The following is a 13,002-nucleotide window of genomic DNA, read 5'->3' as shown; positions in this document are numbered from 1 at the left end:
AAAGTTTGAATAGGTTTCGTTAGAAGAACACACTCCAGTGATTGAATGACGTAAAGTTTGCGCGTGGCCTGCGAATTCTTAGATATATCGAAGAAAATTTTCTGTCATAAAAGGAGCTCTTCTTCTGATGAATTTCCAAAAACAAATCGTCAGAGGCAAACGATATCAGTTATCAATACACCACTCGTGGGTTATTTTAGGGTTGTAATCAATTTTAAGAAACGTGTTTTCTCACGGGTTTTAATTTTTTTTTTTTTCACACTTGTTGTTACGATAAGGTAGTGTAAGTCAGGTTAGGTGAGGTTTGTAATGGAATATGTTTCATTAATTAAAATATGTATACTATTATTATCTATCTATGACGATGTGTTATAAAAAAAAATAACAATGGATATATAATATGAAGTTCGAAATTATCCCAGAACATTTCATTCAAGTAAACCAAACTAATGCTGTTCTCGAGCGAACCTTTATGAGACCAGAGAAAACCCACAGTACATAAACAAGGAACTGGGTCATGGGGTTATAAGATGCGACATTTTTTTCATCGGGGATAAAGGAGACACAGAAGTGAAAGTTTATGAACCTCTGGTGAAGTTGGACAGTGATAGCAAACACCAAGTATAGAATTAAGTAGCGAAGAATCAAACTAAAAAAATACGGCAAACACTCCGAAATATACTTCCTTTCAATCGACCATTTGTTTCCTTATTGCCATTTCCATAGATATGATCGCTCTGGCCTTCTTGGGACTGACGTTAACAACCAGGCACTTACGCTGGGTCGCAGACATAAATGCCAAACACAGCAACCCAACGCTGACCTGCTCTTAGCTACGCGCCATCCATAAACAGTGCAGCCCCCTCACCTACATCAGCACCTCCACTCTCGTTTTCTAATTAACACTGAGTTAGCTAGCACTAGTTTCTTTAGTCAATTATTGGACTTATATAGTACATGCAACTACCATAATAGCAACCCCCGTATTCATCTCCTGTTCAACTTGCTCTATCAGCATCAGCTAATATCCAAATATGCCTGTTTACATGATTAGTCGATCTCCTTGCATGCAAATATTTAACATAACAATGGCCCATATTCCTAAGCTCTAAATAGGGAAACTACTTAAAAGTCTTGGTAAAGCCGACTTCCATCCCGTGCTTACTCTCGTCTTTCTGACGGAAACCATTGAAAATGGGAAATATAGCAACTTATGAGACGACTTTTAGCTCGCATTCCATGTACCCTTATGCGCATATTATCAACATGAGTTATCATGAAGAGTTCCCGTATCATTCGTTGCATTAGCAACAAAGGGAAAGGGATGTCAGAGTTGTTCAGATTGATACTGACACCAGGGATGGGCCACCATAAGATATATGCAAAATTGACACGAGACACGGCCAATTGCTTGTATTGGTCTATGGATACTGACACGTAAGGGAAGCTTCATTTGCACGTGGTAAAGAACACAGTATTGTGAACATCCATAAATATAGTTAATTAGAAAACGAATCCATTGCAAATTAGCTGTTTCGTATCTGGCAATCTATATGTTTGGGCTTTACTACCTCTTTATCGTATTTTGTTTTCATTAATATTATTTTCGTCACGAATAGCGAGTGATCTCACAAAAGGAATGGAAAGACATTCAATAAAGACATGTTGTACAACCCATGAAACCTTTATTATTATAAAGTAACAATAATTGAACTAGTACGGGCAGTATCCGCTATGACAAATCCAAAAAGACGCCAACCCAACAAAGCAGACAAAATATATAATACAAGAGCTATCAAACGCATTTAAATAAATAGCGTGGATACAGAATGGGGCGTCTAGGCGAACACTATATGAAGAACACTCCTACGGCTGCTTTAGGTAGGAACATACGTCCATGCGCACCGGATCTGGTTTCTCCCTGAAGTACTGATGGCTAAGAGCAGTCGCAGCACCCTCTCACTCTTTTGGGTTCAGACGCAGGAGTTCACCCATGAGTTGTCTAGTTGCATGCGTTGCCCTCAGAGAGAGATCTTTGGTCAGGAAAGGCTTCGGGGAAAGTGGCATCCCCAAAGTATTCTTCATGGTAGCGACGTCCTTCAACCCGTATGATCGAGCCAGGTGACACAGAGTGGCGGTATCAACAATCCTGCAACCCATGATCATTTCATGAAACAGGACTCCAATGGACCACATGTCTGACTTGCAGTCCATCGACGGATGTCGGAAGAAGCATTCCGGAGGTCGGTACGGTTCTGACATCTTGAAAAACTCGTAGGGTTTATCGTCAATGTGTTCGGTAAGTCCAAAGTCACAGATCTTGAGCGTACCACATTCGGTAATGAGCAGGTTGTCGGGTTTCAAGTCAAAGTGCACAAACCCTTTAGAGTGAATGAAGTCGATGCCTTTAAGAAGCTGCTCCATGACGGACTTGACATGTTCAGGGGAAATGGAAGACCGGAAAATAGCTAGCCGAGATAGAATACAATGCAGATCGTGGTCAACCATTTCCAAGATGATCCCAACCTGGTTGGTCTGTGGACATATGTGATACTCCAACATTCGCACTACGTTAGGATGAGGGCGCAACCTCTTGAGGGCTCGAAGCTCGCACTTCACAGCATGGAAACCCATCTTGATAGGAGTTGAGATTTTATAGGCATATGCTTCACCTGTCTTGGAGTTAGTCAAGGCATAAACACTTCCGAATGACCCTCTGCCCAATACTCCAACCATGGAGTGTTTCCGAACTGACTTTAAATACTTGGACTCAAATGGGCAATTAAACTCAATGGTAGGGGGTCCAAACAAATCGTCTATGGAGGAATGCTTGCAAGTACTACTGAACTCTGCCATTGTGATTGGCTTACACATGAACTACGACACAGTTTTGATGAAAGTGCTCCAAATTTTTTTTTTTTTTTTTTTTTTATAATTTTAGTCCCTGCGGAGCTAGCCGATTTCAGGACTGTCTTTAATTTCTTCTATGGCCGTAATATCTTATTTATTATTAATTTAATTCTATATTTATTTATTTACCGGAGTGCGGAATTTTGTTATATTTGACCCGGCTGGAGGGGGTCATAGACGGCCTCCCACGGGGGAAGAGCAGATTAGGCTGGCAGCCATGATTATTTGGGATTTTCCGGCGTCTGATGTGCTGTTTGCCCTCAATTGGTCTAGGGCGGTGGAGGGATCTCCGAAGAGATTTCTTAAAACTTTAAAATGGTCCCTGAACTGTCTGCAAACGAAAAGGCAGTGATTGAAAGAGACCTGTTCACTGCCACAGGTACAGAGAAGATTTAGAAATTTGGTTCGCCAATGATTTACCCTTATTCTGGATATCATGGCTAACATATAAGGGGGTACAGAGGGGAAGGTCGGGGGTTTTCCTCCGTGACAGGTTGTTGTCGGCCATCCCCGAGCGATGGCAGTGGCGGTGAAGTCTGCCTTCCAGGTCTCCCAGATGGCTCTGTTGATCTTGTGCAGGGCGTCGCTGACCGTGAATTTGATGGAAATCATTTCCTCTTCAGGCGCCAGGGCGCCCTTCTTGGCTGCCCCATCCGCCTTTTCATTACCGTGCAACCCCACATGTGAGGGAACCCATTGATATCTTATCTGAATATCTTTGTTGGAGGCCTCAGCAGTGAGGTGCAGTATTTCTTGCAAAATGTCTGGTTGCGAGTCGCATTGACAGCTCTGAAGTGCCTTAAGGCTGGCTCTTGAATCTGAGAGCACGGTGATGCAAGCTGGCGGATGGGGAAGAGCGAGAACTATTTTAATGGCTTCCCGAATGGCGATTAATTCGGCCGAGAAGATGGAGGTGGGGGGAAGCTTCACGGAGATGGACTCTTGTGTGTTTTCCAAGAATATCCCTGCGCCTGTGCGGCCATCCTCAAGCACAGAGCCATCTGTGTAGACAAGGAAGTCACATGTGCTAGGAGAAGATGCGGACCGTCTTGGCATCTCAATCCCGGAATTTCTGAGACAACTGTTGGTGGTTTGAGTACCCAGGGGTGGAAGAGATCCACCTGACACTGGGTAACAAGTTGTCTCGCATCGGGAGGAAGCCCGGCTTTTATGCAGAGGTCCTTGACAGAGCCAGGCAGACCTTGAATGTGCGTCGTCTGTGAGGCCGGCAACCAATCCTCCCGGAGTTCCTCATCCGTAGAATTTGCAACTTTAGCACTGGTGAACAAGTATTTGCAGGCATTTTTCTTCAGTTGATACCAAAGAGGAAGAACACCTGCTTCATTATACACTTGTTCATGTGGAACTGATGCTGGCAAACCGAGACCCAGGCGGAGCGCTTGGCACTCCACTCTGGCTAATCTACACACTACCCCCGGGGGAAGATCGTGCATGGCAGGAGATCCGAAGAGGAGCCGGGAGCGTACCAGACTCTTGACCATGGATATCAGTGTTTCCCTCCTTTGACCCCAGGGCTCTCGGCGGATGACTCGGACGAGGTTTAGGGCTCGTCTAGCGTTTATTATGACCTGATTTATGTGGCTAGTCCATTTTCCGTCTCTCTGGAAGATGACCCCCAAATATCGAACTGCCTTAGCTGGGTATATGGGAGTTCCGTCCACTGTGATGTAATTCCAGTCAGGGTAGTCTCCTCTGTTGTAACCTATGCCGTGGACTGGCATGTAAACAGTCTTTGATGCGGAGAGCATGAAGCCCAGGTCGGTCAGTTGGGTCATTACCAGGTCAACCTGTCTCTGAAAGAGACAGAGTTCTGACTTGTGCTGGTCAGAATCCTTTTTGGGGCGCTGGTGCCTAGCTTTCCTCCATAATGCTATGTCATCAGCATAGGGTGTGACGACAGTGTCCTTTCTCACTCCTTTTCCTACATCCCCATAGAGCAATGTGAAGAGGAACGGGACAACTACGGAGCCCTGGGGGACTCCCATATCAATTGTTGACGATCGGTTGAGGTGTCCTTTCTAGCGTACCACTATGGATCGACCAGAAAGGAAGGACTGCACAGATTTGTACGGTCCCGGCGAAACTCCAATAGACTTGAGTTTAGATAGCAGTTTACCGTGCCAGACGGCATCAAAAGCTTTGGCAATATCTAAAAAGCACGTCTGTAGAATCCGTCTCTGTCTTTGGGCCCTACGTATATGTTCGGAGAGTCGCACGATGTGGTCAGTGATGCTTCTCCCTTTTCTAAATCCGGCTTGAAGTTTTGGGAGGGCTTCCTTATCTTCCACCTGGGACTTCAGTCGATTCAATACTATTCTCTCATAGAGCTTTCCTACGTGGGAGGTGAGAGAGACAGGCCTGTAGTTGGTTACGCTTTTCCTGCTTTTGTTTGCCTTGGGAATTGGTACCACAATAGCGTGCTTCCAGGCGCTAGGAACAACGCCTTGCCTCCAGCATTTGTTATATAATCTTAGCAGATTCATTTGCATGGAAAGCGGCAGTTGCTGTAGGAGAGGGTATGTGACCTTATCTGCTCCAGGCGACTTCTTGTTTGTCCGGGTTGCCCTGAGTGCCCAGCGCAATTCTTGTAGGGTTAGGCTCGAGTCTTCCCCTTTCGGTGGAGAAAGATCCATTCGGGATTCTTGTTCGCGACGGAGGCGCAGTTGTGCTTCGGGGAGGCTGGCCATGGTACTTGCACTAGCAAAGTGGTGGAGAAAGCTTTCAGCCTTCTCCTCAGGAGTGCACAGGATCGTACCGTCTGGGGCTGTAAGGTCATTATCCGGTGGGTTATATCGGCTCTTTAGGATCTTGACCTTTTTCCAAGCTGCGCTTAGGTCCAAAGTGTTGTCCTTGCTATCCATCCAGTATGCAAGCTTTGCTTGGGCTATGGTCCTCTTGCAACGCGAATTTGTTGTCTTCATCTCGATGAAGGCTTCTTCCGACCCTTCTCTCTTGTACCGATGGTAGGCCAACCTTTTGTTGTGGACAGCAATCTTGCAGTCCGCCGTCCACCAAGGGTGGCAACTCCTTCCATGACCTATGCTGACGAAGGGGATTGCGTGTCTAGCTGCTGCCAGAACTATGCCGGTGAACTGCTGATTTAAGCTGTCCACAGAGTTGTCGAGGTCTAGGCTAATGTCATCGTTGTTCAAGAACTCTTTGTATGCAGTCCAGTTTGCCTTTTGAAGGTTAAGGTTTCCTTGCAGTGGAGGCAGGTGGACTACAGGTGAGAGGTGTATGGAGACGCAGATAGGGAGATGATCTGAAGACAAAGGGTCCCCAAGTGTGAACCAGTCTGTGGCTCCCGCTAGGTTTGAGGATACGAAAGATAAGTCGATGGCTGACTTACTGTGCCCTACCACGTCTGGAACTCTGGTGTGGGTGCTCCAAATCCAACCGGACAACAGTTTTATAGCGATACCTGGGAGTGGTATTGACGATACATAGGAACTGTATATTTATTTATTTATTTATTTATTTATTTATTTATTTATTTATTTATTTATTTATTTATTTATTTATTCATTCATTTATTTATTTATTTATTTATTTATTTATTTATTTATTTATTTATTTATTTATTTATTTATTTATTTATTTATTCATTCATTCATTCATTCATTCATTCATTCATTCATTTATTTATTTATTTATCTATTTATTTATCTATTTATTTATTTATTTATTTATCTATTTATTTATTTATTTATTTATTTATTTATTTATTTATTTATTTATTTATTTATTTATTTATTTATTCATTTATTTATTTATTTATTTATTTATTTATTTATTTATTCATTTATTTATTTATTTATTTATTTATTTATTTATTTATTTATTGTTGGGACATTTTAATAGATATTTAGATATCTAATTAACTGTACGCTAAATACTACACAGGAGAAAGTATCACGTACTTAAAAAAAGACGCATCATCTTTATAAACACTGCCGTAGGTTAAACAAATGCATTTGACTGTACCTACGCAGTGAAACTAAAGAGTTGCCAGCGAATTAAATGAGTGCAAAGACATGCGACAATATTAGTCAGATTGAATATACTAATATTCTATGAGGTGGTAGAAGACAAATTTTCATTCGGACAAAATCCCACCATCGGTCATTTTCCCACTAGCTACAGAGCTCCTGTCGTCCATAGCTTTCATTAATAGGACAAACAATGGGACATTTTCCCTGAATATTTCGAGGTTATAACTTAAAAGGACGTGGAGTGTAAAGATAACAAGTAATGCGATTCACTAAATCTGAAGTTATTTTTTATATCTTAGAATATTGCTAAAATTGGGATACATCTAATAAGCGCACAAAACAGCCCGTTTTGGCTGTTGTTTGAGAAGAATTATTCTGGAATTTATTTATCAATTAATAGATATAGTTTTATTTACTCAGCAGTGAGCATAGAAAACATCGTAGACAACATCAGTTCTGCAAAATAAATAAATATATATATATAAATGAAAATAGAACAGAAATACACTGACTAGTCACAAATGTAGTTCTGAATTCCATTTGATAAATTTGGTAGTGAAAAATCATCACCAAAGAATTAGCTCAGTCCGGAAGCACATAGAAGATAATAAATTATTAAAGAAATAAATGAAATAACATCAAAACAATTATGGAATCCGTAACATATGTAATAATGGCTCAAATAAAAAACAACGCCAATAAAAAAGAGAAAATACGCAAACAATATAAATAGTTTATTAAGCAATCATACTCTAAATTTTCTTAGCCTTGTACATTATCTGATCGTAATAATACTTCAAATTTCTTTAACTTGCACCTTATCTAATCACACGTGTTCAGTCCATAGCAAATAAGACAATGCTGTAACAAGTAGAATATCGCATTGTTACCAAATCCAGCATGCAGATCATATCTATTAAAAACTCGTCCCATCTTAATAGAATAATTCATTTGATATATCGACAGTGATCTATAATCAACAGTGTGGACACACACACACACACACACACACACACACACACACACACACACACACACACACACACACACACACACACACACACACACACACACACACACAGAGAGAGAGAGAGAGAGAGAGAGGGGGGGGGCAGGCTGCTGAAGAGCGTTCTAGTAGGTGTTGCCTGTCAGGGCGATGTACGGCGATCACTCCCTTCTGCCCGTGCATAGCAGGAGTCTTGACATGGTTGGCAAAAGGGACTACGGTGGAGGTCCCCCAACGGCGGAGCAGACGCCGAAAAACCCTCCAGTCTTGGCTGTGAAGGCGGACGATAATTTCAGCAGAGGGGGTAAGTACGTCTTCGTGACCCTTCATACCACATGATATGTGGATCTTCCTGCGAAGATCTATTTGGTGTGAACTTTAGGACTGGTCCGCGTTTGATACTTTAATAAACGATGGATGGATTTTTTTTTTTACACTCAAACGAGTCCGTCTATTGGTCAGAAAGGGTCCAGTCCCTACTACCAATACTACGACCAGTCCTGGGTGGGAGCGGGAGGGCGCCAAAACAGGCCAACTGTTTGCCTTTCCCCACACCAGGTTCTGGCTTTGAATAAAGCCTTGGCGCCATAGGTGCTGGTCGTGCGGCGCCGAAAATTGAACCGAGGATCACTGACATTGGGCTCGGAGGTGCTACCGGCTGAGCTACGGAACATATATTATTATTTTTGGGTGGAGTGATTATTGTTACTTTTTTTTTCTCGGAGGCACTTACGGCTGAGCTATGGATTTTATTTCTACAAAATTTGGATAATATTTTCCATGGGCTCCTCGGTGCCCGATAATCTTGGGTAGAGGTTTTTTCTTTCCAAGATTTTGTTATTTTTCTTTGCACTCTCCGTAGGCTCCTCGTCGCCTGAAAATCCAAGGCGGGTCTTTTTTCTTTTTTAATTTACGCCCCAGTCCAGACCAACACGTTTGATCATAAATTCCTCTTGCCCACAAATGGTGAGCTGCATTGTGCCAAGGAGAGTCCTCCCTTCTCGTTCGCATCTTTCACTGAAGATAGTTCCCAAAGTGGGACTTCAGATATCGGCGCACTCCATATATTTTTTTAACCTCTTTACTATTTTTTTTTTCTCTTTCCCTCTGCTCATTTTTTCTCTTTTTCTCTTCGGTTTTTATTAAGAGGTTCTTTAGGTCGTCTCTGGAGATCCTCCGTCGCTTCTGCTTCCTGGAGAGGCTCTCGAGACTTCGGCGTCAGGTCGGTCCAGGTCGTCGCTTCCCACCCGACTTCGAAAAGCCGCTCCTTCTTCAAAGCCGACGGCCGGATACTTCGAAAATACCTGACCTAGATATTCGAAATTGGTTCAATATACATTCGGTGCTACGCACTTATATACAGTTTTTATATCATGTATACATACGTATACTGTGCACATAGCCCAGAATTAATGTTTACCACCATACGGGCATGATGAAGAGCTTGCCCAGCATGATCCTTGGCTGGGGACGAAAGTTACCTGTGCCCTATGTGCACAGATAGCCAGGACAAGTGGCACTTATCGGTGACCTTTGGAAACCAACCGTGGTCCCAAACTCACGAGAGGAAAAAAAAATGTGTATACGTATAGATTGTGCACATTTTGTGTACATACATCTATAGAAGCAACGGACTCAAAATAGTAGACGATCAATCTCAACAAATAAACAGTTATAGAACCGATACAAACAAATAAATAACTATATAAACGGAACAATTTCAACCTAGATTAATTATATACGATTTCTGTCACTAAAAATGCTCAGTTATCCGTAGGAACTGGTTTAGCCATTTTCACGCTTGCCTGTTTAGTCGCTATTGAGTTATCTTCGCTTATCAACTATCCTTGATTGTCAGTTATCTTCGCTTGTCAGCAATCTTTGATTGTCAGTCATCTCCGCTTGTTTTCTTCACTAGTCAGGTTTCATCCTCACCTGTCAGTTATATTTACTGTACGTGTTTTTTTCGCTTGCAAATTATATTTGTGCGGATATACTTTCGTGTCTTTGTCTCACTGAGGCTACATCTCGTTTGCTTCAATAGCATTTCATACTATCTTCGTTCTTTGGGGCTAAGCCTGATGAAAGTAGGAGGAGGAGGAGAAGGAAAAGGAGGAGGGGAAGGAGGTGGAGGAGGAGGAGTAGAAGCAACGGGAAAGTCTTTTGGGAATCAAAGTACGCGAATGGTGATAGGCTAGGCCGTCTTATCATCCCTGAAGGTCTCTTGTGTGTTATAATTCTATCTAGAAACCAGCACGGACAGGTGATAGTGAGTTTATTCAGGCTAAAGTCACTTGTCTCAGTCTGGGACATTTCAATCTTACCAATTCAATTTCAGTCTATCCTGTGTTGGGAAGTTGGTTCCCTCGGATGAATAAAATCGCTTGGCGCCAACCAGAATTAAGCTATAAGTTGTCATTAACAGTAGATTGATGTTGTTGTTAGGGACCGTAGATTACCAGAGCTTTTATCCTAATTGACAATGAAAGGTTAAATATATCTTGAGACAAGATTTTTGTTGTTGTTGGGCAGTGGGACAATGAACTGTATAATGAGGGTTCGTTGTTGTTGTAAATTGAACCCATTCGTGTGATAAAATCACCTGGCGGCAGCTGAAATTGATGTAAAAACAATACATGTCACTAAGGTTAGATGCATAATATTCGATTGTTTGCAATTTGCAAAACCTAGGCATATAACTTAATCACTGAGCAATATACGTAATTAGAAATAATTCACAGTTTGAGTATATACGGCAAGTCCTGAAAATAAGAAGAGGACAGCTGGAGAATGGCGAAATTGCAATGTATTTCAATGGTTATATAATCCTTATAGACCCTAAGGGGAAGACGATTATTCTGAAGTAGGGTCCCAGATTTGAGATGAATGATTTTATTCAGTTATGGAGTCTTATATTTAAAAGATCTATAAAACAGACTTTCATCACTTATTTGAGGGTACCACAGGGATACATGCGTGTATTTATTGGTTTTTCATATAATATTCTTTCAATATTTTCATGATGGTTCTATAAAATGTAGTTACTTTGATAATCACTACATCTTAAGCGCAATATAAACACTTATATTAACTAGTGACTCAGCAATAGCAACTACATTCATATACATATACCAAAGGAGTTTTTCCTCCTTACAAAGGAGGTAGCCAAAAGACAAAGGCATAGAAGTCACTCCCATCCATTCCATCCCGTACAGTTCATACTCCACTCCCCCTGCCCTCTTGTCTTGGCACCTCCTGGATGACGGGTCATCTCTGCATCTTGTCCACTGCCCTGGGTCAGAAGCAGCGTCGCAAAACAGCACATCCACAGCAAAGCCGATTCATTAATTCGGCGATCCCCCTCTCCGTCCCCTCATGCAGAAAAGGAGAAGACGGGGAGAAATCCCTTCGGGCTGCTTCAAATTATTTCTCATACATAGTCCCTCACCCCCTATCCCCCACTCACTACCACTCATGCATCACAGCATCATTCATTCACAACCCTTCTCCATTCAACCCTATCTTCTCTCCTCTCCCGTCCCCTCTTTCCCAATACCTCTTATACCCCATCTATCCATCTCATCCTAGGTCGACCCCTCATATTCACTCCTTTCACCTCTGCCTTCCACACCTCTTTTACTAGTCTTTCTTCACTCATTCTTTCCATGTGTCCAGACCATCTCAATACTCTTTCATCCACCCTATCTCCCAACTCACTTTCCACCGCCATTCTCCTCCTCCTCATCTCTTCATTTCTTACACTATCCAGCCTCGTAACCCCTATCATACTTCTCAAGTATTTCATCTCAAACACATTCAAACTCCTTTTTCTCTTCCTCTCTTATGTTCCATGTTTCTGCCCCGTACAGTGCTGTCGGCACAATCACTCCTTCATACAATCTCCTTTTAGCATCCATTCCCAAATGTCTATTTCTCATTACACTTTTTAATTCCCCAAGGCATTTACTTGTTTCTCTCAATCTACATTCTACCTCCACCCCCACTCCTCCCTTTCCTGCCACATTCGCACCCAAGTATCTAAAACCTCCAGTCTCTCTCCCTTAATACTCACTTCCAGTCTGCTGCCACTCTCTCTCCTTGTATATCTCATTGCTTTACTTTTACCCACATTAATCTTCAACTTTCTTTTGCACAGCTTCCCAAACTGTCAGTAACTTCCTTAATCCCTCCTCTGATCCTGCTACAACAATGGCAGAATGCAAACGTATCAAGACATTTGTGTCTTGCTGAAACAATAAGTTCGTAAGAGGATCTTCATCTATTTGCGAAACAATCTCAATTTCAACGTACTGATCACTTCTGTTAGCGTTGGAAGATTATGTTTATTATACTGTATGTACTGTAGTATGGTCATGTAAGAAATCAGAACGTAGAAATAAATCATGTATATAATGTCGACAAGCATGTGTTTGATGATCGGAGTGAATACCCCATAGAAGAGATCGAACAGTTCGACGATTTTCGAACTCACTTTGATAAACACTCGACCAATACTCTATAATGTTTCTCAGTGGGCTTCCATTTGTTTGGATATGTAGGCATTTATTTACTGATTCTTTTGTCTGGCTACATAGTCATTAGTTTACTGCTTGCTTCGTCATTTGATTTCAGTGTAATTCATTCTGTTTAACATTAGGGATTCTCACGACTTAAAATCATATACCACCACTAAAAATAAAATTCATAAAGTGCCACCACACGTAACCTAACCTTCACTAGACAAGAAAACTTATCTGATAAATTTCCACGTTTGTCTTAAAGGATCAACGAGTTTGTGTGTGTGTGTGTGTGTGTGTGTGTGTGTGTGTGTGTGTGTGTGTGTGTGTATGTGTGTGTGCGTGTTGTCACACTTTATAATGCTGTACTACTCTGATATCAGAAGAAATTTATTCATGTGTGAAATAAAATACTTAATTTCATCAAAAATCCTCTCTGGATGAGTGGATAGGTGGGGGGAGTGGGAGAGATGCAGGATGGGGAGGTGGGAAGAGACAGAATAGGCAGTGTAAGAGGGATAATTCTCAAGGGTTAACCTAGGTGAAATATATACCG

The 13,002-nt window shown here is 41.9% G+C and overlaps 2 protein-coding genes across 5 annotated transcripts in view; one reads left to right on the top strand and one right to left on the bottom strand.

Annotated features, from left to right (window-relative positions):
* Positions 1–13,002, top strand: part of LOC143019722 (uncharacterized) — a 545,357-nt gene that overhangs the window by 135,456 nt on the left and 396,899 nt on the right. The window lies entirely within an intron of this gene.
* Positions 1,960–2,856, bottom strand: LOC143018429 (cyclin-dependent kinase-like 2). The gene has a single exon (XM_076173792.1). It carries the CDS (start codon positions 2,854–2,856, stop codon positions 1,960–1,962), a length of 897 nt encoding a protein of 298 aa, XP_076029907.1.

This window comes from Oratosquilla oratoria, chromosome 3 (genome assembly GCF_046742065.1).
Source record: "Oratosquilla oratoria isolate Oo_2021 chromosome 3, ASM4674206v1, whole genome shotgun sequence".
NCBI classification, from domain to species: Eukaryota; Metazoa; Arthropoda; class Malacostraca; order Stomatopoda; family Squillidae; genus Oratosquilla; species Oratosquilla oratoria.
The sequence above is the reverse complement of the archived record's forward strand: the minus strand, read 5'-3'. Positions and strand labels throughout refer to the sequence as shown.